Raw genomic sequence first — 24,242 nt, 5'->3', positions numbered from 1 at the left:
TAGGCAGATAAGTGAAAATAAAGTATTGTAAGTAGCATAAAAGGTAATTAATTGCGTATTAGTATACTGAGTTAACTGAAATTTACTTTTACTATGCAAGCATCATTGACTAAAATATTCTAGTTGTAAAATAATTAGTTCTTATTTCTAAAACTGATCTTTATAGGATAGGAAAAAATATGCCAAACAGGATGTATCAAAATAAATATTTATTAACATTTGAAGCTTTATGTAGATACACCTTTAAAAGCAAATGTGCAAATGTGAGGAATTACAAAAGTCAACCTAAAATCCGTTTCTCCCAAATAAGTATAAATGAACATTCAAGATTAGTAGGGCCCCTACCAACAGAGTAAAAAGTCTGTCTGAATGAATACAGGTAATTATTTTAAATGACTTTCAAATAGTCTCCTTTATAGTAACAACTCCAAAAAGTAATAAGAGGCCGAAAATATCCAGAACACGGTGTTTCAACCTTACCCTAACTCAGTAGTAGCGGTATACAAATATATTTCCATCTTTCTGTCCAGCCAGCAAATGAGAATCTGCACCTGACCATTTAACAAAAGACCAGTTCTGGTCAGAGACAGGTGGAAGGAGAGCAGTGCAATGACCTAGGAGTAAGTCCCAAATGGCAATGGTTCCAGAAGTTAATACTGCTGCTGCAAAATGATCTTTCACGTCACCTTCCAGGAACCTAACAGCAAGCAGAGAAAAGACAATTCAGATCACATATCAAAAAAACAGACAAAGAGAAAAAACCATGAAAACAACAGGCCCAAACCATGCTCTCAGGAAGAACAAAATTACCTGGAAATAGGAATGCCTGTGTTTGCAATCCAGGACTGCTGGCTATAATCACTAGAGACCCTGCCTGTCTCTCTGATGCACCTCTGTATCCCCTGCACACCAGCTCACAGGGGCCTGCCTCCCACTCCTCAAACCAGCTGAGCTCCGTCTCACCTAATTGTCTTCGCTCTTGCTCTTCCCTCTCCTTGGCAGCTCTAACCCCAGAGCTTAGCCTGGCTGGGCTTTGGTCATCATTCAGGCCTGTCACCTCCATAGAAAGGTCATACCTACTCAGAGATCTGAGAGCGCACACACACATACACTCTGCTCCCTCTCTATTGCAGCACCTCTGTTTATCTTCACAGCACTCCTCACTATGGGAGATTCTCCTATTTCCGTGTTTGGTCCCACAAAAAATGTAAACATCATAAAACAAATCTGGTTGTCTTTTTAAGACAGGGCTCTGCAGTCAGCTACCGGGGTTTGAATTCTAACAAAGTAAGAGATGTGCAAACCTGGCAAGTCATTCCACTTCATCAGTAAAACAGGGATATGATATGAGGACCTACTTCATAGGATTGCTGTGAAGTTTAATGAAACAGTTGATATAAAAAGCTTAGCACAGTACCTAACACACAGGAAGTGCTTAATAAAAATTAATGATTATTCCTTACTGCCATATCACCAGCACCTTGCACAGAGCCTGGTACACAGTCAGCCCTCTGTGAATATTGTGAGTGAACTGAATGATATATTTTATCTCTGGCTCGCACCCAACCTTGTATAGCTGATTCCTAGCCCTTCTTTTGAAAATCCATCAAGTTTTCCTTGACAGTCTCTCCCCAACCCTCCACTGCCAATTAAGGTGCCTTTCCATCCTTTGTGCTCCCCAAAAGTGCAAGCCTCATGGCATTGTGTGCCCTGAAGAGCAGTCACTAGTTGTTTCTTTTTTGAACAGAAAAAGGTTTATAGCAAAGGCCAAGCAAGGAGAACAAGTGGCTTGTGCTCAAAAACTCGAGCTCACTAGGTTTCTCTTCTAACTTCCATGAGATTAGAAATAGTAGTGCTTCCTACAGGATTGGCACCAAATAGGCTTTCAAGATTTACTAAACAAATGGGTTTGAAAAGTGACAAAGGAAATGTGTGACCAGGTAGTTATCTGTATCCTCAATTTCTAGGCCAATGACTATGGGTCTCTCTTTATATCCAAGAAAACAAGCACATACTGCAGATGAGAGTTCTGAGGTCCTTGCTGACCTAAGAGCATCTGCAGAAATGCCACAGCTGGCTAAGTACATAGGGAGAGAGACTTTTCCAACGTGCCATGATCTTGCAAGCTTTGCACAAGATCCAAAGAAACATAGAAATATACATTGTAACTATCAAGGTTCCTTACCCCTTGTGAGTTACTAAAGCTAAACTTTGTGATCCTGATTTACCAGGTCTATTTTCAAACATTAATAAAGGCAGTCTTCATAAATGATACTTTCAGATGTTGCTCGGTTCGCCTAATATCAGCACTACTTCAGAGCTTTACATAGCTCAGAAAACTGTTGGGATGACAGTAACTGTGGCATTGGGAAATAGATCTTCTCATCAGTCAACAGATAAATATTTATCAAAAGATAAATATCAACTGCCTCCATGATGGAGATGCAGTCAAGATTTCAAAGTAAAGGTATCTTTGTACATCTAAAACTTCCTTAATTTAGGTTTCATGAAAAGAACATAAATTATAGCAAGTTTTTTGTAGAGAATATTAACTACTTTGTATTTGAAATGTTTTTGGTATGGGAAAAAACAGGGCTTGAAAACACATAAAATACCTATCCAGTGCCATACTAGTGGGGATCAGAGGATGTAGGGAATCTGAGGTTTGACTCAGATCTACTAAACTTCATACTTCATCCCACTTCTTTTTTTTTTTTTTTTGGTGGTACGTGGGCCTCTCACTGTTGTGGCCTCTCCCGTTGTGGAGCGCAGGCTCCGGACGCACAGGCTCAGCGGCCATGGCTCACGGGCCCAACCGCTCCACGGCATGTGGGATCTTCCCGGACTGGGGCACGAACCCGTATCCCCTGCATCGGCAGGCAGACTCTCAACCACTGCGCCACCCGGGAAGCCCCCCATCCCACTTGTTAACGTTCTTTACTATGATCTGTAGTATGTCATGTTTCCATTCATGTCAGTGACACAAAAATATCTGGTTTCTGTATTTGCACAAATGCTTCTTAAAATGTCATACTCATTAAATGGCAATAACACACTTGCCTTCCAGCCTGCCCTTGAGGAAGGCAGTAGAGCATCACGCCCACACTCAGGGTCGTCTTTGGGTTAATCACAATCAGCTGAAACACAGGGCTTCCCAACAACTTGCTCTCTTTGGCACAAGGGTGACTCAGAACAACAAACAGGAGCCCCTGATTTAGGAGAAAAATTAATAACCAAGTAAATCATCAAGAGCATGTGGGGAAAAAAGCACTGGCAGGGACAAAACTAAAGAATTACAGGAACGGTCAACTTAAATTTCCAGGATTTAATCCCTGGCTCACTCTTTTCCAGGCAGAACTGTTGAGGGTATCACTGAGCTGGACTTCTGGCTTCTCCAGCAGAGGGCTCCCCATGACTTTACAGCCAGTCTTTGCAGGCATGACTAGCTGACTTATCAGCTCCCTCCCCTTTACAGCCTACTAACATCTCATGCCATCTCTTTGGGAAAATGCTGGCATAAGAAAAAAGGGCATATAAACACACGGCGGGAGTCCTCAGACTAGAAATGTTCATCTGTAAGTTGGTTTTTGAAAATTCAGAAGACATTTTCTCATAAAAACAATCTTTTAAGTGGTGGCTGCATTTTCAGGCCAGTTTGCAATAGCCTATTTATTTATAGAGTAAAAATGACCAAAAAAAGACACCATCACCTATAGTTGTTTCTGTGGGAGAATGTGTTACAGACCTCTCCAGGCTTTAAAATTACATGTTCTAATAATAACATTATTGTGTGTGAAAATATATGTCACACATACATGTATATATACATATATATGTATGTTGTATGTTGAAAGTAGTTATTTTGGGGGGTAAAATAGGGAAAATTAATTATAGGGCCATCTTAAGATTAATAACATTCATTTCTAATTCATCCATTTCTATCAATAGAATGACTGAATTCTTATAATGAGAATGAATTACCTTTATAATTAAAAAACAACCAAGAGTCAAAAAATGTTACCTGCTATACACTTAACTAGGGGTTGGCAAACCGTGGCCTACAGGTCAAATCTGGCTCAATGCCTATCTTTGCATGGCTCATGAGCTAAGAATGATTTCTGCATTTTGACATGGTTGGAAAAAAGAGGAAGAACATTTTGTGCCACATGAAAATTATATGAAATCCAAGTCTCAAAGTTTTATTGTCCAAAAAGTTTTATCAGAACATAGCCACACGATTTGTTTACGTATTACCTCTGGGACTTGGGGCTGTAGTGGCAGAGAAGAGTAGCTGCAACAGAGACCATGTGGCCTGCAAAGCTGAAAATATTTACCATCTGGGCACTTTACAGAAAACGTTTGCTGATTTCTGTACTGAACTATTAACTATTATTTCTGGAGGTTGGCTTCATGGAGAAATTTTACTTCCTATCTTATACATTTCTGTGTTAAATGTTTTAATATCAAATAGGTATTAATGTTGTAATAACAAAAATGTAAAATTATTTAAATGCCTAGTAGGTATATTTAAGCATTCCAGAAATAAATTCAACCCTCTTATTTTAAGATGAAAAAAGTTAGCCCCTGGGCTTCCCTGGTGGCACAGTGGTTGAGAGTCCGCCTGCCGATGCAGGGGACACGGGTTCGTGCCCTGGTCTGGGAAGATCCCACATGCCGCGAAGCGGCTGGGCCCGTGAGCCATGGCCGCTGAGCCTGCGTGTCCAGAGCCTGTGCTCCGCAACGGGAGAGGCCACAGCAGTGAGAGGCCCGCGTACCGCAAAAAAAAAAAAAAGTTAGCCCCAAGATAATGTGATAGATTATCTAAGATCACACAACATTTTCTTTGTGGCATACGGGATCTTAGTTCCCTGACCAGGGATTGAACTCATGCCCCCTGCAATGGAAGCGTGGAGTTTCAACCAATGGGCCTCTAGGGAAGTCCCTAAGATCACACAACTTTTGAGTTCATTTCCACAGATGCTGCTAGACTAGGGAAAGATGCATCCTTTGTGTTCAGAGCTTCTGGGTGCTGATGCTCACAGAGCTGCCACTGCGGCTGAGCCGGTCAGTCTCCACACAGCGCTGAGCTGGCTGCTTCTGCCTCTGCTCATGGCTCAACAGTGGATACTCAGGCAGTTATCCCTGACTCCTGGACAAATACCTTCACCCTGTTCAGATGCTAACACTGGACTGTAAGCCAAGTCTATTAACGCAATGGCTAAGAAGCTGTGTTGAGTTCTATGTGAGAATCCTAAAGCCTCAGAGAAAAACATGTCTAGGACCATTTAATCATCCTTCCTAAGGGCATTCATTCACATCATAAATCATTTACGGCAATGTGGTTGGGAGCCAAGTTTGATAACAGGCATACTATTGCCAGGTACAAATTCACAGCTGGAAATCAAGGTTTGCCCTTAAGTCATACAGCCAGAAATTTTACCCAGTCATATTGTGCCATCACTTATTTTCACTGATAAATTTTAAGAAAGAACAAACACTGCTATCCAATTTTGAAAAAAAAATAGGCACCAGGAAGGGTCAGGTAATTACTACTTACTAAGTTATTGCTCTCACTCAGTGAGGCCAACAGTAACACACAAAGTGGTCCCAGCAGATCATTACTTACCATTTCAGAATAAGCTTTGTGACAGACTGAAGCTTGGTAGGAATCACCAATGTGCATCTTTTTCAGGAGTTGACCAGTTTTTAAATTCCTTGGACACAAAAAATAAATGTTGTAATATTCTTCCAGCAAATTGGTTTTGACATAATGTTCTCTTATTTATCACAGAATCCTTTAGGAGGTGACCAAGGGAAAAACTAAGAGACACAGCACCTTAGTTTTGTTTAGCCACCAATTTAGCTAAAAATAAAACTATAGTTTAACTTTGCCAACAGTGTAATTTAATAGTTTAGCTTTAGATCGAATCTGCTATGCCACGAGGGATAAATCTTTTCACATTCCATGAGAAAAGTTTTCCATTATCTCATTTTACTTGTATTGAAGTTAGGCACATGGCATAGCTCTATTATTAGGATTTTATCACTCTTCTTGTTATTACTATATTTTCCATGGAAGACAATGGTCAGGAAACCAAATTTGGTTAGGGGAGAGACTACACCTAAAATAGACTTATAATTATGTCTCTATAATATATGTTTATACTAGAGCTAGACCAAGATAATAGAGAGAAAAGATAATGTGGCTAGTCCAAGACAATGGAGAGAAAATGGACTGAGCTGGGATAAAAAATGGAAAAAGGAAGACAGGAGAGGGGGTGAATACAAAGAAGAAAAAAATAAAGTTTGTTGGAACCACTCCTTAGCTTTATTGAGGATTTGTGACACTGATTAACTGTTCTACCATGTGACTCTACTGGTGAGAAACTTTCAATTGGCTCCCCATTAGCCACAAGATAAAGTCCGAATTCTTTTTCATGGTACTTATAACCCTCGTGAATCCAGCGCTGCAACACTATATTACTCACTGCTCCCTTACCTGAAAGTTTCTCATTGTCTGGACAAAATATTGTGCATATTCCTGGCTCTATATCCTTGTTCAAGCTATCCCTCCCAACGCACTCCCCATTACTGACTAATTCACATCCCTGTTATTGACAATGCCCATCTATTCCTTAAGGCCTAGATTATGTCCCATCCCCTCCCAGCTGTATGAGCTCAATTTAGATTCCATCACTCCTCCCGGTCTGCACCAGTCCACAGAAATCTCCTCTCCTCCAATTCCCTATAGTACTATCCATAGGCCTCATTTTTTATTTAATATATACTGTAATAGGGTATAATATATTCATTCAACAAATACTTCTGAAGTTTCTATGCACCAGGTACTGTGTATAAAAACTGAAGAAAGAACTAAATTCTACTGTACTTATGCAAGGTTTTCCTCATATAAAGAACACCAGCATGGTTTATCCCTTACAAAGGTTAGTACAAGTTCTGTATTTAGTAACTGCCTTTTCCCCAAATCCCAAAGCACTTTGTTTAAATCTCTATCACTTTGACCTTATGTAAATTGTAAAGGAATTATATACTTTGAATTGCAAAGCAATCTTATTTCCCTACTAGATTTTAGGGGCCTTGGGACCAAAATTCATATCTGATTCATATCTGCATCTCTCACAGAGAATGGTACATAAGTAGAGACTCAAATACCTAGTAAATAATTGAAAGATGGGTGCTCCGTTAATATAGCTTGATCAAGATTAAATATTTAGACCTTCAGCAATAGTTTCAAAAAGGACCACTGAACCTTGATTATAACATGAGTCACTTTAGACATCTAACAAATCAGGTCAATAGGGAAGGTGAACAACTACTATACGTAACTGTAAAGTTATACAGAGCCCAAAAGGTAAATGATAGATTTTGATAGACATCTGTGAGTAACTACTCTAAGCAAGGAGCTAAGACAGACACTGAGAAGAGATATAAGATACAGTACCTATCTTCAAGGACTTTCATAATACAAGGTAGTATATGCTAAGTTAAAAATAAGGGCAATAGGAACTCAGAGAGGAAAACATCAATGAGGGTTGAGGTGCTACAACAGAACTTAAGGCAACTTAAGGCAACCTTAAACTTAGAATTTAAACTGATACTTACAGGTTAAGTATAGCAGTCCCTTCCTAGCCTCAAATTCCATTGTGATCCCTTATGAAATGCCAAAGGCTATTATTATTAGAAGGGGGGAACTGAAGGATGGAATGAAAAAAGGGAGTGAAGGAATAGGGAACAGGTGGAGAGGAATTTTTGTGAAGCATAAGGGAAATGAAAGCTGCAAAAAGCAAAATGGGCCCCCAATGAAGGTTTTATTTTTGGCGGCGGGAGGTAGGAGGACTGGGAGGATGAGTATTTATAAAGTAAGAGTATAAAAGATGATCTGGGGGCTTCCCTGGTGGCGCAGTGGTTGAGAGTCCGCCTGCCGATGCAGGGAACGCGGGTTTGTGCCCCGGTCTGGGAAGATCCCACATGCCGCGGAGCGGCTGGTCCCGTGAGCCATGGCCGCTGAGCCTGCGCTCCGCAACGGGAGAGGCCACACAGTGAGAGGTCCGCGTACCGCAAAACAACAACAACAACAAAAATGATCTGGAGGTTGAATATTGATTGATGGAAAGGAGACCAATTACTAGATTATATAAATAGTATAGGAGCCAAACAATGAAAGTGCAGACTACAGAAAGAGCAAAAAGAATAGAAAAAACAAGTTTTATTAAGAACACTGTTCTCAAACAAGACCCACGTGTGGAAACCCTGAGGAAAGTGCCTAAAGTGGAAACCTGCTCCTTGAAGACAGCAGGACATCTGAAAACAAAGTCTTCTGGCAGATTAGGTCATGGTCAAATTCCAGAGGCTCCCTGGTGGGGAGGGGACAAAGTTTCTCTCAGGGGTCACGCTTTCCTCGTTTATTCCTAGAGAGTTAGGACTGGAAAATGCAGAACAGGCAGGTAGCAGTGACACTAATATCTTAACTTTCTTTCACCAAGACCCATTCTGGCCCCAAGGGAATAGTTAATGGAGGAGCCTTCTGAGAAAAAAAAAAAAAATCAACCTATTCTCCTACTACAAATTAACCTTACAAGTGCCTGTGGCCGGGTGTGGTTCTCTTCCACGGTCAGGAAAGAGAGGTGGCTGGGGACTCTTCGACTTCAGTTTCCCTACCACAAATGTGTTAATTTGAATCTTGAAATCATGTTTTATACATCTAGTAATTCTGGATAGTACTCTAGACATTATGAATGACACATCACATAAACTCTGCATTCTGTTAGGTTCCTCTGAAAAATATTGATTTTTTTCCCCCTAGTAAACAGTGAAATTGGCTAAACTCAAATTCCAAATGCCGAAAACCCAGTTCAGTTCTTTTTGCTTTACCTGGGCTGCTTCAAGTCTGTCCTGCATACATGCAGTTTAAAGGTCAGCCAGATATTTAGGTAGAGAATATAGCCAGAGTTTAGAGCTCCTTCTCTGGTTCTCTACTTTTTGGGATTTTTCTTCCTTGCTTTCTAGCTGCTGTAGTTACCTTGATCTCTATCCTTCATTCCTTTAAGCCAGCAGGACAGAACACTTTCTATCAGGCTCTTAATAACTGAGTGTGCAGACTGGGGCCTGCCCGCTGAACAGGAAATTCGCCCAGTGACATTTCCTTCTTCTAAGTATTGAACTTCCTCCAGCATATTTCTTTTTTTCTTGCTCTCTAGTGCTTTCAGATAGTTGATTTTTATATTTTGTGCAGAGTTCATAGGTATTTTAAGTAGGAGAATTAGTCTGAGAAAGCTACTCAGCCATTAACTGGAAGCAATATTTTTTTTTTTTTTGTATTTTGTCTGTGCGGCGAGGCACGTGGGATAGTTCCCCGACCAGGGATCAAACCCGGGTCTCTGCAGTGAAAGCGCCAAATCCTAATCACTAGGCCACCAGGGAACTCCCAGCAGTAGATTTTTGTCAACAGAAAAAAATTTCATTTATTTTAAAATTGTCTGCTTGGACTGTCTGAATTAATCTTGTTAAGACAAGTATATAGCATTTGATAGTAAACAAACAAAAACACAATCATATTTACAGAGTCTCTTATTTAATCTTAATAACCCTGTGAAATTAGAGGTAAATCCTTATATTACAGATGAGGAAACTGAGGCCCTCGAGGGAACGCTTACCAAATAACAATGTTGTTCATTATAGTGGTACCAAGCAGAGCTTCCTGCATCCCTTGAACCTCAGCAAAAGTTAGTATAGTCTCTTCAGGGTGCATCAAAAACTGTTTTTCTTTGCTTCTGCATTAAAAACAGTATTAAAAATCAGCACTTTCTACCAAAGCAGTTTCTAAGCAGCGCTTCTACATATCATTGAACTATGCATAATAAACACTAACCTAATGCCAGAAAAAAAATTTCAGCCAGAAAACACATGTATTCTAAACTTTCTACAATGAACATTTATTACTTTCATATTACCTACCTGGATATATTGCAAGCACCTCAAATTCATCATATCCAAAATTAAACTCACCAGCTCTCTCTTTAAACCTTGTGTTTCTTTCTGCATTGCTATCTCAACTAACCATTCCACCACCCACCCAAGTGAGCAACCCAGAAACATGGACTTTATCCTTGTGTCCTTCCTCTCTATTTACTCAATCACCAAGTCCTAATGACTTTATCATCTCACCTCTCTCAAATCCATCTGTTTCTCCCCATCTCCACTAATGCTTTCCTAATTTAAGCAAACAATTATTTATCTCTTGCTTATTTTACTGCAACAGGTCATGGATTAAATAAGACAAACAAGGTCCATGCCCTCCGTTATTAGGAAAGACAAATAAATAATTACAATAGGGCTTCCCTGGTGGCGCAGTGGTTAAGAATCTGCCTGCCAATGAAGGGGACACGGGTTCGAGCCCTGGTCCGGAAGATCCCACATGCCTCGGAGCAGCTAAACCCGTGTGCCACAACTACTGAGCCTGCGCTCTAGAGCCCGCGAGCCACAACTACTGAAGCCCGTGCGCCTAGAGCCCATGCTCTGCAACAAGAGAAGCCACCGCAATGAGAAGCCCGTGCACCGCAACAAAGGGTAGCCCCCACTCGCCGCCACTAGAGAAAGCCCACGCACAGCAACAAAGACCCAACACAGCTAAAAATAAATAAAATAAATTTTTAAAAAATCAATATAAAGTGTAACGAGTGTATAACAGAAATAAAGGATGCTATGAGTTCCATTTTTAGCATGTTGAATTTGAGGTAACCACGAGATGTCTAATAAATAGGCATGCAGGTCTAGAGGCTGAGAAAGAGCTCAGAGTTAGAAATATATGTTTGCAAGTAGCCAGCATACAGATGGTACCTGAAGCAATGGAAACCGAGTTTGTGAAACCAGAAAAAGGTATAGGATCTTGAGGTATTTGTAATACTTAAAGGACACACAGAGATGTCAAGGGAGACTGAAGAACAAACTACACTTGCTGAGCCTCTCTGCTCCACTGCCTTCTTCCCTGCCATGTCTGGCTCCACCCCCTGAACTGCTTCTATGTTATAACCCAGTATTGAGGCAGAACCTGCTATACTACACATACAGCGGAGAAAACAAGATGCTACTGATTCAACTTTCTCTGAAACCCTGTGATAAAATCATTCTTGATCTAATAGTTAAAATCAACCAATGCTTTTCTTACCCTCCATCTTCTGCAAACGTCATGATTTCTACTTGTTGATCACAAAGGGTCCCACTGCTACTGACTAGCCTCCTCTTTGTCAGGCCAAGCACAGCTTTTATATTTCCAGAACTCAGGAGCACTTGCTTTTCACTTTTACCATCAGGAGAACAAAGTAGTGCCCTAAACCAAATATAAGGAAAAATGCAGAGAAGTCAGGAGGAAGTCTTTAATATTAAAGAACTAGGTTCAAACTTTAAAAGGAAACTTCAGTTAGGGATGTCATTGATAGTTTTGTTTGTTTGTTTGTTTTTTAACAAATCTCTCTTTAGACTAAATTTAGATTCTTTCAAGACTCAAGACTAGGTTATAACTTGTGCTCAAAACTAGCTGAGAAAGATCAAGGGAAAGAAAACAATACTCCTTGAGAATTACATACCTGATTTCTCTGATTTCCAAATTTCCCAAAGCCACACACACAAGATTACAAACATCAGGCACTAGAACTATCTGTAATACTGGGACCTAAATAAAACAAAGCAGCCAAAAATTATATTTGGTTGTTTCATCTTTAATTTACCTACATTTTCCAAAATTTGTCACATTCCTTTCTAGTGTCATTATACCAGGATAGTTTCCAACATCTGAACAAATGTGAAAACGTTCAGCAAACACACTCTTTTTATAAGCTTAAATCCAAATAAGCTATGTGCATAATAGTGTTTACTGTGGCATTTATTTAACACAATCTATGCTCTAGCAATGGGAGAATAATTAAATAAATTTTGGCATGTGGATGAATGGAACAATCTGTAGCCATTTAAAGTAAGTTTATTCACTGAACGAATATTTATTGAGCAACACTCTGCAAAGCACAGTGCTAGAAGCTGGGGGTATACTGGAGAACAAGAATGAAATCTGCCAAGACAGTAGTAAATCGTAAGCATTCTCACCAAGAAAAAAAAAAGGAAACTGTGAGGTGATAGATGTGTCGATTAACTTGATTATAGGAATCCTTTCACAGTGTGTATGTATATCAAATCATCACATGTGTACATCACAAATGTACACTTTAAATATATTACAATTTTATTTGTCAACTATACCTCAATAAAGCTAGAAAAATAAAATTCAAAATAAACAAATAATTAAGTATGAAGAATATGTAGAAACCAGGAAACATGTTTATATGGTAAGAAAAGGCAGGCTTAAAAATTTTAGGCACACTAAGATTGCAACCATGTAAGATATGTACAAAGGTAGACAAGGACAGAAGAAAGTATATACAGAAAAAAAAGCAGAAATAACATTTTGGTGAGAGGTAAGGAACAGAGGTATCAGCAAGTTTAGAAATCAGAATAGATATGAAATTCCAAGCTCCTCCAGCAGATCTAGCGTAAAAATGTATCTCTGGATAAACATATGATAAAGCAAATAAAGCACAGTGTTAATTGTAGAGACTAGATGCTGGGTATATGGGTGCCCCCTGCACCACTTTTCTGTATGCTTGAATATTTTCATAATAAAATGTTGGGGAAAAACCGCATCTCTCTGCTCTGTCTTGCACAGTCATAGATCCCATATTTTTGGTAAGCTGCACATCTATATTACCATGCAAATGATTGGAAAGATCTCTTTCAGCTATAATATTCTGACTTACCTCTGCGAAGTGCCAGGAATAAATTTTTTCCCACTGCCAAGTATCCAGAGGTTTCCAAAGAGAAACTACGTATTCACAAGCAGTTATGATACACCGCTCTTTGAAACCAGCTATTTCCCACCACATGGCACTCACGTCCACAGAACAGGAACCTGAAGGATTCTAACACAGAATGGCAACAACAGTTATGTTAAAGGGATCCTTGGGAGCTGTTTAATAAAAAGAATAAATATGAAAAGTAATGGATTACAAGGATTAGATGAAATACCAACTAAATAATATTAAAATTTTATGCAGGTCAAAAGAAAGAGCTTTGTGGGTCTTACGTAACTACAACAGCTGTCCATACACACTTACAATGAAAGATTTAAAAACATGTAGCTCCAGACTGGAAAAGATTCAGATTTAACCACAAAAAAATAGACCATAAGAACTAACTGGAACATTAATTAGCTCCATAAGAACCTTTGGAAATGAAACATTCTGATGAAGCACCCATGGGTTGAAGAGGGAATAAAACTGAAAGAACATATTATTTCTAAACGAACATGCAGAATGTGGTGGCCAAAGCAGTATGCCCCAACCCCCCGAAACAAAAAAACCCACAAAAACCTATAATTATAAAGGTATTTATAAAGTAAGGAAGCAACTCAAGAAGTTAGTAAAAGAACAATGAAATAAGCACAATGATAAACAGAAGGAAGGACTTACTAAGGATAAAAACAGAAAAAAAATGAAATAGGAAATCAAAAAACTCAATTAACAATCAACACAACCAAAAACCAGTTTTTTTGGAAGACCTATAGGACGGACAAACCTCTTAAGTCTGATATAGGAAAAAAATACTTTTATATAGAAATGGGGGGTGAGAAGAGAGAGGCTTAACTGCATATACACAGACCAAAAAGCTATAAGAATAATAAATAACTTTTTACCTACAAATTTGAAAATATGAATGAAATGGTTGATTTCTTTAAGAAACTAAGTTATTAAAACTGATTCATGAATAGCTTTGAAACAACATAGGTATCATTATGTGTTTTTTATAGAAGAGGAATCTGGGGCTCAGAGGCTAAATGATTTGTCCCACGTCACACAGCCAGTGATCCGCAGAAATAGTTTATGTGGATTTAAAGCTCTTTCTTCTACACCAGTTGTTCTCAACTAGAGGCAATTTTGCAACCCTCCCCTGGGGGACAGTTAGCAATATCTGGAGACACTGTTGGTCATCAGTACTGGGAAGGGGGTGTTACTGGTAGAGACCAGGGCTGTTGCTAAATACCATACAATGCACAGGCCAGTCCCCTACAAGAAAGAATTATCCAGCCCCAAATGTCAACAGTACTGAGATTGAAAAGCCCTGCTCTACACCATCCTACTTCAAGTATAAAAAGTTAACCAGGACAGGGATCTAATCCACTTCTCAGGATTTACCAAAATATCATTAACAGAATACTATAATTTATATTTCTCAGAACCATATATAACACATAGCATATGAAAATTAACCATTCACTATGTCATAACCTAGAACTGCTACCCATTTTCTTACAAATCACCACAAGTGATTCTTCTAGAAATACTACATCATTTGGGTAGGAGAGTCATGAATGATCCCCCTCTCTCTCTGTCAAAATACCTGATTTAAAATTTAGATACAGAGTTAAGTTGTTCTTGGCAATAGCTTGACATATAAACTTCTTCAGAAGATCTCAAAATATATCCACAGGTAAATATTGTGGAAAACAAAGAATTTAAATCTGTTTTTCTGAATCTATCAAGTTTTTCTAATGATCAAATTCTCTGCATTTTCCTATCAATTCATCACATTTTTCACATGTAAGACACAAGACATATTATAAGTTAACAGTCTTCCGACCTTTAACTTTGAAACCAATTGTAGGGTGCCTGGGTTTAAGCTATCACAAGCAGGAACGTCTGCTATTTCAGTCTGTGGAAACAAAAGTCACATAATTAATTTATACTTTATGTATGATATCTGCCTGCATCACTCACTCATCAAACTATTTCCTATGTTTTATTTTCTATGGTAACAGCGGCAAAGTTCCAAATGCAACAGCTTCATGGATAACAAAGAGAACAGGATCCCTTATATTTAAAAATATATATTTTTTAATTAATCCTAATTTCCCCAGAATGAACTTAATGTTTATAGTGAAGCCATATCACAGAAACATGTTAAAACATTCTTAAACACTGAGGAACTGATGTGTAAGGTGGTCACGCTGTCCATATTCACTAAGATACTTCATTTCTTCGGAGAAAATTTCACAAAGGAAGCAGTCTGTACCTGTTCAGTGGAATGTTTCCGTGATTCCTGGCACGTGTTTCCACGGAGCTGATTTTCTTTGTAGGTTGATGACTCGATGGGTAGAGCTGTTGCTTGGGGACCAGAGTCACAGTCACGGGAAGGCTCTCCTTCCCTTCCTGCCACATGCAGGCTGCTATCTAATTTTGGTGGGCTGCTCCAAAATTGTTTATGGTCACTAGCAAGGCTGACTGTGGCTTTTAAGTGAGAAAGCTGGGGTGTAGAGCAAGGTTGTCCAACAACCTCTGCAGACATCTTTTCTCCATGGGCTTGGGAGCCAAAAGCTGGAGTAGAGCCTAAGACGGGGAAAGCGGGTGAGCATAGCTCTGCTGTCGGTCTGTCATTATCATCAGATGCAACAGTATTTACAGGAGTGAAAAGTAAAATGGATGAAGAAAGGCCCTTCTCCTGAGGCTGGCTTTTTTGGTTTGGCATTTTAGGATGTGCCTTTCCTGGCAGGATGATCAGTTCCTCTTTCCCATCCTCCTTCTCTATAGTGATTTGTTTAGGGATCAGTTGCTCCACAGCAACACAATTTCCCCCTTTAAGATGTCCCTCTCCATATATTTTTGATCCAAAAGGCTCCATCAGCTTTTCTGAGCAAGACTTCAGTTTTTCAAGCTTAAGAGGCCCAAAGTCTTCATCAGGTAACTGAAAGTCTGTGATTTTGAGAAAAGGCGACAGATGCTTTAAATTTAGCATTTCACTCTTACGAACTGGAGAACGGAAAGCATCATCATCCAAAGATAAATACACGTAATTACTGTAAGAAAGGAAGTCCTCTTTTTGACAGTGACCTTCCTTCTCTAAAACAGAAAGCAACAGAACAAATACCCAACAAGAGACATTAATTCCCAACGAAGAGTGAGATTCTAAACTCCAATATAGTGCAGAGTTCATTACTTTTCCCACCCATGACTCTGAAATCTCAGTGAACAGTTCAAAAATCAGCCACAGGTTAGTGGTTAACTAGCAGCTCCTCCTGCAGGAGCAAAATCAATGTGGTGCTGACAGCACTAGCTAGAAGGGAGACGGGGGTGGAGTCTCAGCTCTGCCACTGATTCGCTGTGTTACCTTGGGCAAGTCAATTCACTTCATTTTCTTTGTCCCTCCTAGGGGAACTGGACTAAGAATCTCTCAAGTCCTTTCTGATCCAGAACTATGATTCCAACAGGCTACCAGAGTACAGTCTACAAAATGCTGGCCCTTCTCACTGAGGAAAACTTATTCCCCTTTTCAAGCAAAGAGTAATTTACTAGACTTAAAGCGACAGGAATTCTGTATCACTCAAAGTGTAGCTGCATCCAACACCTAATAAACAGATAAGAAAGCTGTGGTTCATGTATACAATTGAATATTATCCAGCCATAAACTGATACAAGCTACAATGTGGGTATATCTCAAAAACTAGCTAAGTAAAAGCGGCCAGACACAAAACGTCACATATTGTATAATTTCATTAATATGAGATACCCCCAATAAGTCAGTCCACAGAGATAGAATACAGATTGGTGGTTGCCAGGGACTGATGAGAGGAAATGGGAAGACACTGCTTAATGGGTATGGGGTTTCCCTTTGGGGTGATGAAAGTGTTTTGGAACTAGACAGCGGTCATGGTGACACAACACTGAGAATGTACTAAACGTCACTGAATTGTTCACTTAATTTAAAAAGGTTAACTTTACGTTATGTGAAGGTCACCACAAGAAAAAAAATTTTTTAATGTACCTGCAGGTTACTGAAATCACAGCAGATTATTTCAAAGTATACAAAAGAACCTTTCAAGTTTATTATTAGATTGCCCTACATTCCCATTCCTTTGTTTTCTTTTTGGCCTAAAAAATGATAAAAACGTCATGATTATTATTTTTAAATTAATTAATGAATTGTAGCTCATAGACCAAAGCCTGTGTCCAGGGGTATAGAGCAGCTAGCTGCCTGTTGTGTAAATAAAATTTTATTGAGACAATCACATTTACATATTGTCTATTGTTACTTTCACACTATACTCATGTAGCTGTGATGGAGCACAAAGACTATACTTCATATCTGGCCCTTTACAGAAAGTTGCTGAGCTCTCACACAGAACTGGAGTGAATGATCTAGATTTTGTGCTCAGCTTATCAGATATAACTCCTGAGTAAATGAATAAAGAAGTTTAAATTATAACATGTCACTTGATATCCTTCAAAATCTGTGTCCTACAAACCCCAGAGAGACTGTATTAGATATTTTACCCCCAAAAGTGGCTCAGAACAATTTCATTTTGCTAGACAATCATCCCTAAGAGTTTGTCAGGGGACTCTTACTCTGACACAGATGATTTAATTTTATTTCAAAAACATTTCCTATATTAGTTACTTCTCCCCACGGATAAAAGACCGTATGGTACCTGAATAAACACTAATTTTAGGTAAATATCCAATATATTTTCCTTCTAAGTGTCAACTTTTTCACCCATGTTTGTGAACTCTGGCACCATCCAGCTAGGGTTGAATTCTGACTCTGTCATTTTAAAGACAGATTACTTTGATCTCCTTGCCTTAGTTTCCTCATCTGTAAAGTGAAGATAAAAATAGATTCTACCTCATGTACAGTTGGGGTGATGATTCAGTGAGTGTATGTACAACATTTAGAAAGTGCCAGGTACATAGTGCTAGCTACCACCACCATCAACCACAACTCAATTTACCTTTCTTCTTACCATGAATAATTGCTTTTTCATTCTGATCTTTGTGCAAGGCAACTTCTTCCTTGGACCTATTAACACCTGATGTGCCAGAAGTTGGCAAAAGTAGTTCATGGTGATCTAACAGAGGGGTGCAGACTGACTTTCTTCTTCCTTTGCGTTTTCTACCAGACGGCTGGGTAACCACCTTCCTAGAAAAGTCATTTTTAGTGAGGCCAGCGGGAGTGTTGACTTCAGTTAACAAGAGAAGTTTCTGAGGACTTTTTGAACTTGGTTGTTCTGCGTACGTGTCCGACATCATAATTTCACTTTGGTTAGTTTCTTCATTGGAAACGTTTAACTTTTTAGCAGATTCCTTATTTTTATTTTTAAAGCCCTTTTTTCTGACATCCAAATGACTTTGTATTACAGCCTCCAGGGCTACTTTCCTCTGGCAATCTGACATGTGTCGTGTTGTTCTAACATAATATTCTGCAGGAAATAGAAGGCCTTCAAGCACTGTGCAAGAATGTGTTTGATTTTCTGTAGAAACGGGAGAAATTACTTCTAGGCTAAGACTCTTAGACTGACTTAGAACTTCTTTTTCCAGACGACTTTCATTTCTACCACCAAGAGCATTATTGGGAGATTTAAAAGACATCTCTGTGTGATTTTGTTCTTTTAAGTTTTGGTTTTCATTTGCCACTAAGTTATCGTAGGTGAGTTCATTTATAGAACATGAATTATCTGCCTCCAAGTTAGGGCTTCTAGGCGGCTGGTCACTTGCACTTATACTTTTGTTTACCTCTGGGTTATCTGTAAAGACAGTCATTTTTTTGTTTTGTGTCTCTAAGTTTACAGGCAAAGCAGGGCTAATGTTTTCTAAACTGTGAGTAGTAAGTTCACAGTTACTTTTAGGAGGCTCATGCTCGAGGTGCTGACCACTACTGCTGACTGATGGAACATGCAAAGGAAGAGTAGTCACCCTGGGGAAATTATTTCCTCTTAAGAGTGCATCAACATCTCTCTGCGGTTTGGCATTTGGCAGAATTAATACACTCCCTACATTAGTTCCTGTAACTGGTGCTGGAGAATCGGGAATGTCAGACTTAGGACTTGACGGGTAAGTTCTTATCTCAGTTACAGGTGTCTTAGGATTTTCTCTATTGATTTCTTCCTGTTCCTTTAGTCTTTTTCCAGAGAGTATGAGCGAATCAATATCAAAGAAAGACTCTTTCTCCTGTGAAATAAATGTTCTCTCCTGTTTCTTTCTTCTCCCTAGCAGCTTACTCTGCCTTTTCTTACCATCAGGGCCACTGACCCCGTACGGAAAATGTTCTTGGATATCATCTGATCTTTGTATGCGTGATCCTTCTGCTGGGATTCGTCCAGGGCTAAAGGACTCAGGCTCAAGGTCAAGTGTGATAGGTGTCTTTTCTCCAGTTTCTTTATCGACGTGGGTGTTGATTTGCAACGTGTCACAAGGAGATACTTTATTTTTAGGTTCTGAGGAGAAAAAATTATATAGTTAATATTTTCCTTTTAAAATGACATAAAAACTACCCCATATTTATTTTTAAATATTACATATAAATACTACAAAACATTTATTTAAAAGAGTCAATGCTATTTCGTTCAGACAGATCAAAGTTCAAATTTTTTTTTGTTTGTTTTTTGTTTTTCTTTCTGCGGTACCCGGGCCTCTCACTGTTGTGGCCTCTCCCATTGAGGAGCACAGGCTCCGGACGCGCAGGCTCAGTGGCCATGGCTCACGGGCCCAGCTGCTCCGCGGCATGTGGGATCTTCCCGGACCGGGGCACGAACCCGTGTCCCCTGCATCGGCAGGCAGACTCTCAACCACTGCGCCACCAGGGAAGCCCGAAAAGATTTATTGCAATCATCTTTTCTCTTAGTTTTGTCTTCTAGCTTCATTGAAGTACAACTGACAAATAAATATTGTACATATTTAATGTGATGTTTTGGTATATGTATATATTGTGAAATGTTGCTACAATCAAGCTAACATATCCATCATTTCATATAGTTACAATTTTTTGTGTGTCATGAGAACACTTAAGGTCAACTCTCTTAGCAAATTTCAAGTATACAATACAGTATTATTCCTTTTTTCTTTTTTTTGGGCCGTGCAGCACGCAGGATCCTAGTTCCCTGACCAGTGATCAAACCTGTACCTGCTGCAGTGGAAGCGTGGTGTCTTAACCACTGGACCGCCAGGGGAGTCCCTACAAGGGACCACCACGGAAGCCCCATGTCTTTTTTTGGCTAAAGTAATTTTCATATCACTTTTCTTTTCTTTTTTTTTGCCGCACTGCACGGCATCTGGTATCTCAGTTCCCTGACCGGGGATTGAACCCATGCTCCCTGCATTGGAAGCGAGGAGTCTTAACCACTAGACCACCAGAGAAGCCCCTCATACCACTTTTCTACTTCATTAGCTTCCAATTTTATGATTATAAATTACCTGACTTCTAACATAAGAAATGATTATTGTTTTTTATTAAAATGTTCCCAGCCAGACTTTTTTCTTTGTGCATATATAATTTAAAAAAATCATCTTTCCGGGCTTCCCTGGTGGTGCAGTGGTTGAGAGTCCACCTGCCGATGCAGGGGACATGGGTTCATGCCGTGGAGCAGCTGGGCCCGTGGGCCATGGCCGCTGAGCCTGCATGTCCAGAGCCTGTGCTCCACAACGGGAGAGGCCACAGCAGTGAGAGGCCCGCGTACCGCAAAAAAAAAAAAAAAAAAAAAAAGTCATCTTTCCAATATTTAAGCAATAAATATAATTGCTAAAAGTTAAGAGAGGAAAAGAGCAACTAAATATGCAATCCAACTGAAATACAGTTTACCGCTCACAGAATGCGAGAAAATATTTACAAATCATGTATCTGATAAGGGTCTAATAGCTAGAATATATGAAGAACCCTTACAACTCACCAATAAAAAGACAAATGCCTAATTAAAATATCGGCAAGGACTTGAAGAGATATTTCTCTGAAGAAGATATACGAATGGTCAACAAGCACACAAAAAGATGTTCAACATCATTAGTCACTAGGAAATGCAAATCAAAACCACAATTAGATACCACTTCATATCTACCAGAATGGTTATAATCTTAAAAATAGAAAATTACAAGTATTAGCAAGGATGTGGAGAGACTGGAACCCTTGTGCATTGCAGTGGGAATGTAAAATGGTACCGCCACTGTAGAAAACAGTTTGGCAGCTCCTCAAAAAAGTTAAACATAGAATTATCGTATGACCTAGAAATTCCACGCCTAGGTACATACCTGAAGGAACTGAAAATATATGTCCACATAAACACTTGTACATGAATGTTCATAGCAGCATAATGGCCAAAATTCATAATAGCCAAAAAGTAGCAACAACCCAAATGTCTATTAACTGACAAATGGATATACAAATTATGGTACATCTATATAATGGAATATTATTCAGCTGCAAAAAGGAATGAAGTACTGATGCATGCTTAGATGAATGTATAGATGGATGGATGACAGTTGAAAACTTTATGCTAAGTGAAAGATAGTCACAAAAGGCCACATATTGTATGGTTCCATTTATATGCAATGTCCAGGATAGGAAAATCCACAGGGACAAAAAGGAGGTTAATTGTTGCCCAGGGGTTAAGGGTAGGATGGGCACAGGGTTTCTTTTAGGGGTGGTGAAAATGTTCTGTAATTAGATAGTGACTAGATTATACAATTTTTTGAATATACAAAGAACCACTGAATTGTACACTTTAAAGACTCTACTGCTACTGCTTATCTTCTGACTGTGAGAAAAAGAACCACAGCCAAATTTACCTGGGAAATAAATAATAAAGCAAGTATAAGTGAATGGGCTCGCTTTACCTGTGTCGGTTAGCTGCGTTGAAACTTCCTGCTGGAGCGAGGAATCTTGTCCTTCTACTGTTCTCTTAATGGAATTCTTAAACTTCTCAGCTCTCTGGGCACGCTAGAGAAAACAAGAGCAGCTCACGAAACAATTTTACAAAAAAGAAATAAATTTTGGTTAAAAGCTTTATTAAACGAAGAGCTGTTTTTATATTCTTTGTACCACAATACCAATTTGAGAGAATAAGATTCACTTACCTGAAGGCGGGCCAGTGTCTTGCTGTATTCCCTTTTCAAGAATGCTAATTTTTCCTTCAACTGGAAGAAGAAAAACACCAAACAAAACTGAGCAGGTGGAAAGGAGGCATCAGAGAGAAGGGATGCAGTGCCTATCAGACACAAGCATGCGGCGCCCAGCTGGCCCCTCATCTAGAGGCAGTGGAGGAAGCGGCGCTGACTTATTCTACTTTCAGTTCTCACAGAACATCAAGCTCTATAACATCTCAGCATCTCTGCATAAGTTGTTCCTATCACCTGGAGCATTTCTTCCCCAACTCACTTTGCTAATTCCTACTGATTCCTCAAGCCTCAGCTTAGATTTTTATTTCCCTGGGGTAAACTTCTAGGTCCTTCTCCAAATCCAAGTTAGGCATTCCATCTCTCCTCTGTGCTTGCTTTATCACAGTACTTATTACACATATTGTCTGTTTACTTCTGTTTCCTCCCATCTCACTGTGAGATCCTTGAAGGCAGCAGGGGCTGTCATCCTCAGACAGTCATTCGACTAATGAATCAGTCATTGGTCCAGGTATTGGTCCATGAATCAGTCATCTCCAGCACCTAGAACAATAACTGATACCTACCGTGTGTCAGTTACAGTTCCAGGGGCTAGGTATACAGAGTGGTCAAGACCCCTGCTCCCACACAGCTTATACATAGTGAGGGGTACAGGTAATAAACAAGGAAACAAATAAACAGGTGAGATGATTTCACATGGTAATCAATACCTAGACAAAAAGGGTGATGTGAGAGTGTCTGGGCTACAGGAGAATGGACACTTTAGAGACAGTGGTGAGGAAGGCATTTCTGGGGACTACCATTTGAGCCCAGACCTGAAGGAGGAAAGAGCTAGCTTTGGGAAGATCATAGGGAAAGCAATTTGTCCAAGATGACACAATTCATAAACGGCATGATTCACACCTAGACTGCTTCTCACAGCTTCCTACTTATCACCATTCTTATCAACGTCTGGGAATTAGCTTGTTGACTTGTAAATGACCTCTGTCACCCCCACTGCAAGGCAGAATGGGATAAGAGGACTGATGAGTTACTGTGAATGAAGAGTTTCAGCACGATGCTTGGAAGAGCCAGCCCAAGATGCATTCAAGTTAACATTCGCCGGCCCACGTACAAAGTGCCATGTATAAGGATATGCAGAGCAGCACTGCTGTAGAAAGAAAAGCTGCAAACAACGGCTCTCGACAGAGTAATATGTAAAGAAAAGGCGGCACTTCCACGCTGCAGAATACTATAAAAAACTTTTAAAAATAAGGTAGGTGGGCTTCCCTGGTGCCGCAGTGGTTGAGAGTCCGCCTGCCGATGCACGGGACACGCGTTCGTGCCCTGGTCCGGGAAGATCCCACATGCCGCGGAGCAGCTGGGCCCGTGAGCCATAGCCGCTGGGCCTGCGCGTCCGGAGCCTGTGCTCCGCAACGGGAGAGGCCACAACAGTGAGAGGCCCGCGTACCGCAAAATAAATAAATAAGGTAGGTAAACATGGACTAATGTGGATGTTAAACACGGAGAAGGAAAACGGAAGTTGCAGAACCATCCGGATCATACCATTTACGAACATTCACCTTTCTAAAAAAATGTATTACTTTTTGGTGGTTAAAGAACACAACTGCACACCCCCACCGCCCGTTCAACACGCGCACGCGCACACACACACACACAGGTGCACAAAAAGGTCTGAAATCCAGATTCTTAAGAGATTTACTTAAGGGGGTGGGTGGGAGAAGCCAAGACTGAGAGTGTGCAAGGTGGGCTGGGGAGGGTGTCAAAGCGAACTTTAGCTTTATCTACAGTTTTACATTTTGTACTCTTGCATTTCTGCTGTAAAGAAACTTCGTTCTTCAAACGCCACCACGGAAGCACAGGGCTCTCCCACACTTTCACTTCCTGTGCCCCCTCAGTCCAGGGAAGTGGGTGAGAGGTCACTGCCGCCCTCTGATAGTCGAGGAAACAAAGACAGGCCTCAAATCCTAGGAAAGGGGGTCAAAGTTCTGAGTCAACCCTTCCCGCATCCCCGGCACCTTTTCCTTCTCCTCACAGCTGAGGGGCTTCCCAGGAGGCTCTTCCATCTGGCCGGCGGCCAACAAAAAGAGCATCTGTCGCTGGCCCCGGGCCTGCGGATACGAGGAACCCGGCTGGCCCTAGGCCCCGAGGCTCCCGGGGAAGGTACGGGGTGCCCGGGACCCAGTCAGCCCACGGTCAGCCGGCCCACGCGGGCTGGGTGCACCAATCACCCCTTCCAAGTACATC

At 40.2% G+C, this 24,242-nt stretch overlaps 1 protein-coding gene across 8 annotated transcripts; it reads right to left on the bottom strand.

Annotated features, from left to right (window-relative positions):
• Window positions 1-187: 187 nt before the first annotated feature.
• On the bottom strand, window positions 188-24,242 carry PALB2 (partner and localizer of BRCA2). 8 transcript variants are annotated; one of them, XM_089896013.1, is made up of 13 exons: window positions 24,014-24,241; window positions 21,957-22,016; window positions 21,717-21,819; window positions 17,858-19,327; window positions 15,136-15,959; window positions 14,704-14,775; window positions 12,825-12,986; window positions 11,604-11,689; window positions 11,186-11,347; window positions 9,675-9,791; window positions 5,627-5,714; window positions 3,061-3,209; window positions 188-697 (listed from the first exon to the last, which is right to left on the bottom strand). In XM_089896013.1, the coding sequence occupies exons 1-13, from the start codon at window positions 24,086-24,088 to the stop codon at window positions 487-489; spliced, it is 3,579 nt and encodes a 1,192-aa protein (XP_089752139.1). In that variant the 5' UTR covers window positions 24,089-24,241; the 3' UTR covers window positions 188-486. The 8 variants fall into 8 exon arrangements, with proteins under 8 accessions (XP_089752139.1, XP_022444227.1, XP_022444230.1 ...); XM_022588519.2 differs by having other exon boundaries at window positions 21,957-24,241; XM_022588522.3 differs by having other exon boundaries at window positions 15,136-15,812; window positions 21,957-24,241.

Source organism: Delphinapterus leucas, chromosome 15 (genome assembly GCF_059928025.1).
Source record: "Delphinapterus leucas isolate spDelLeu-1000000601 "Yukka" chromosome 15, BTC_Dleu_Yukka2, whole genome shotgun sequence".
NCBI classification, from domain to species: domain Eukaryota; kingdom Metazoa; phylum Chordata; class Mammalia; order Artiodactyla; family Monodontidae; genus Delphinapterus; species Delphinapterus leucas.
The sequence above is the reverse complement of the archived record's forward strand: the minus strand, read 5'-3'. Positions and strand labels throughout refer to the sequence as shown.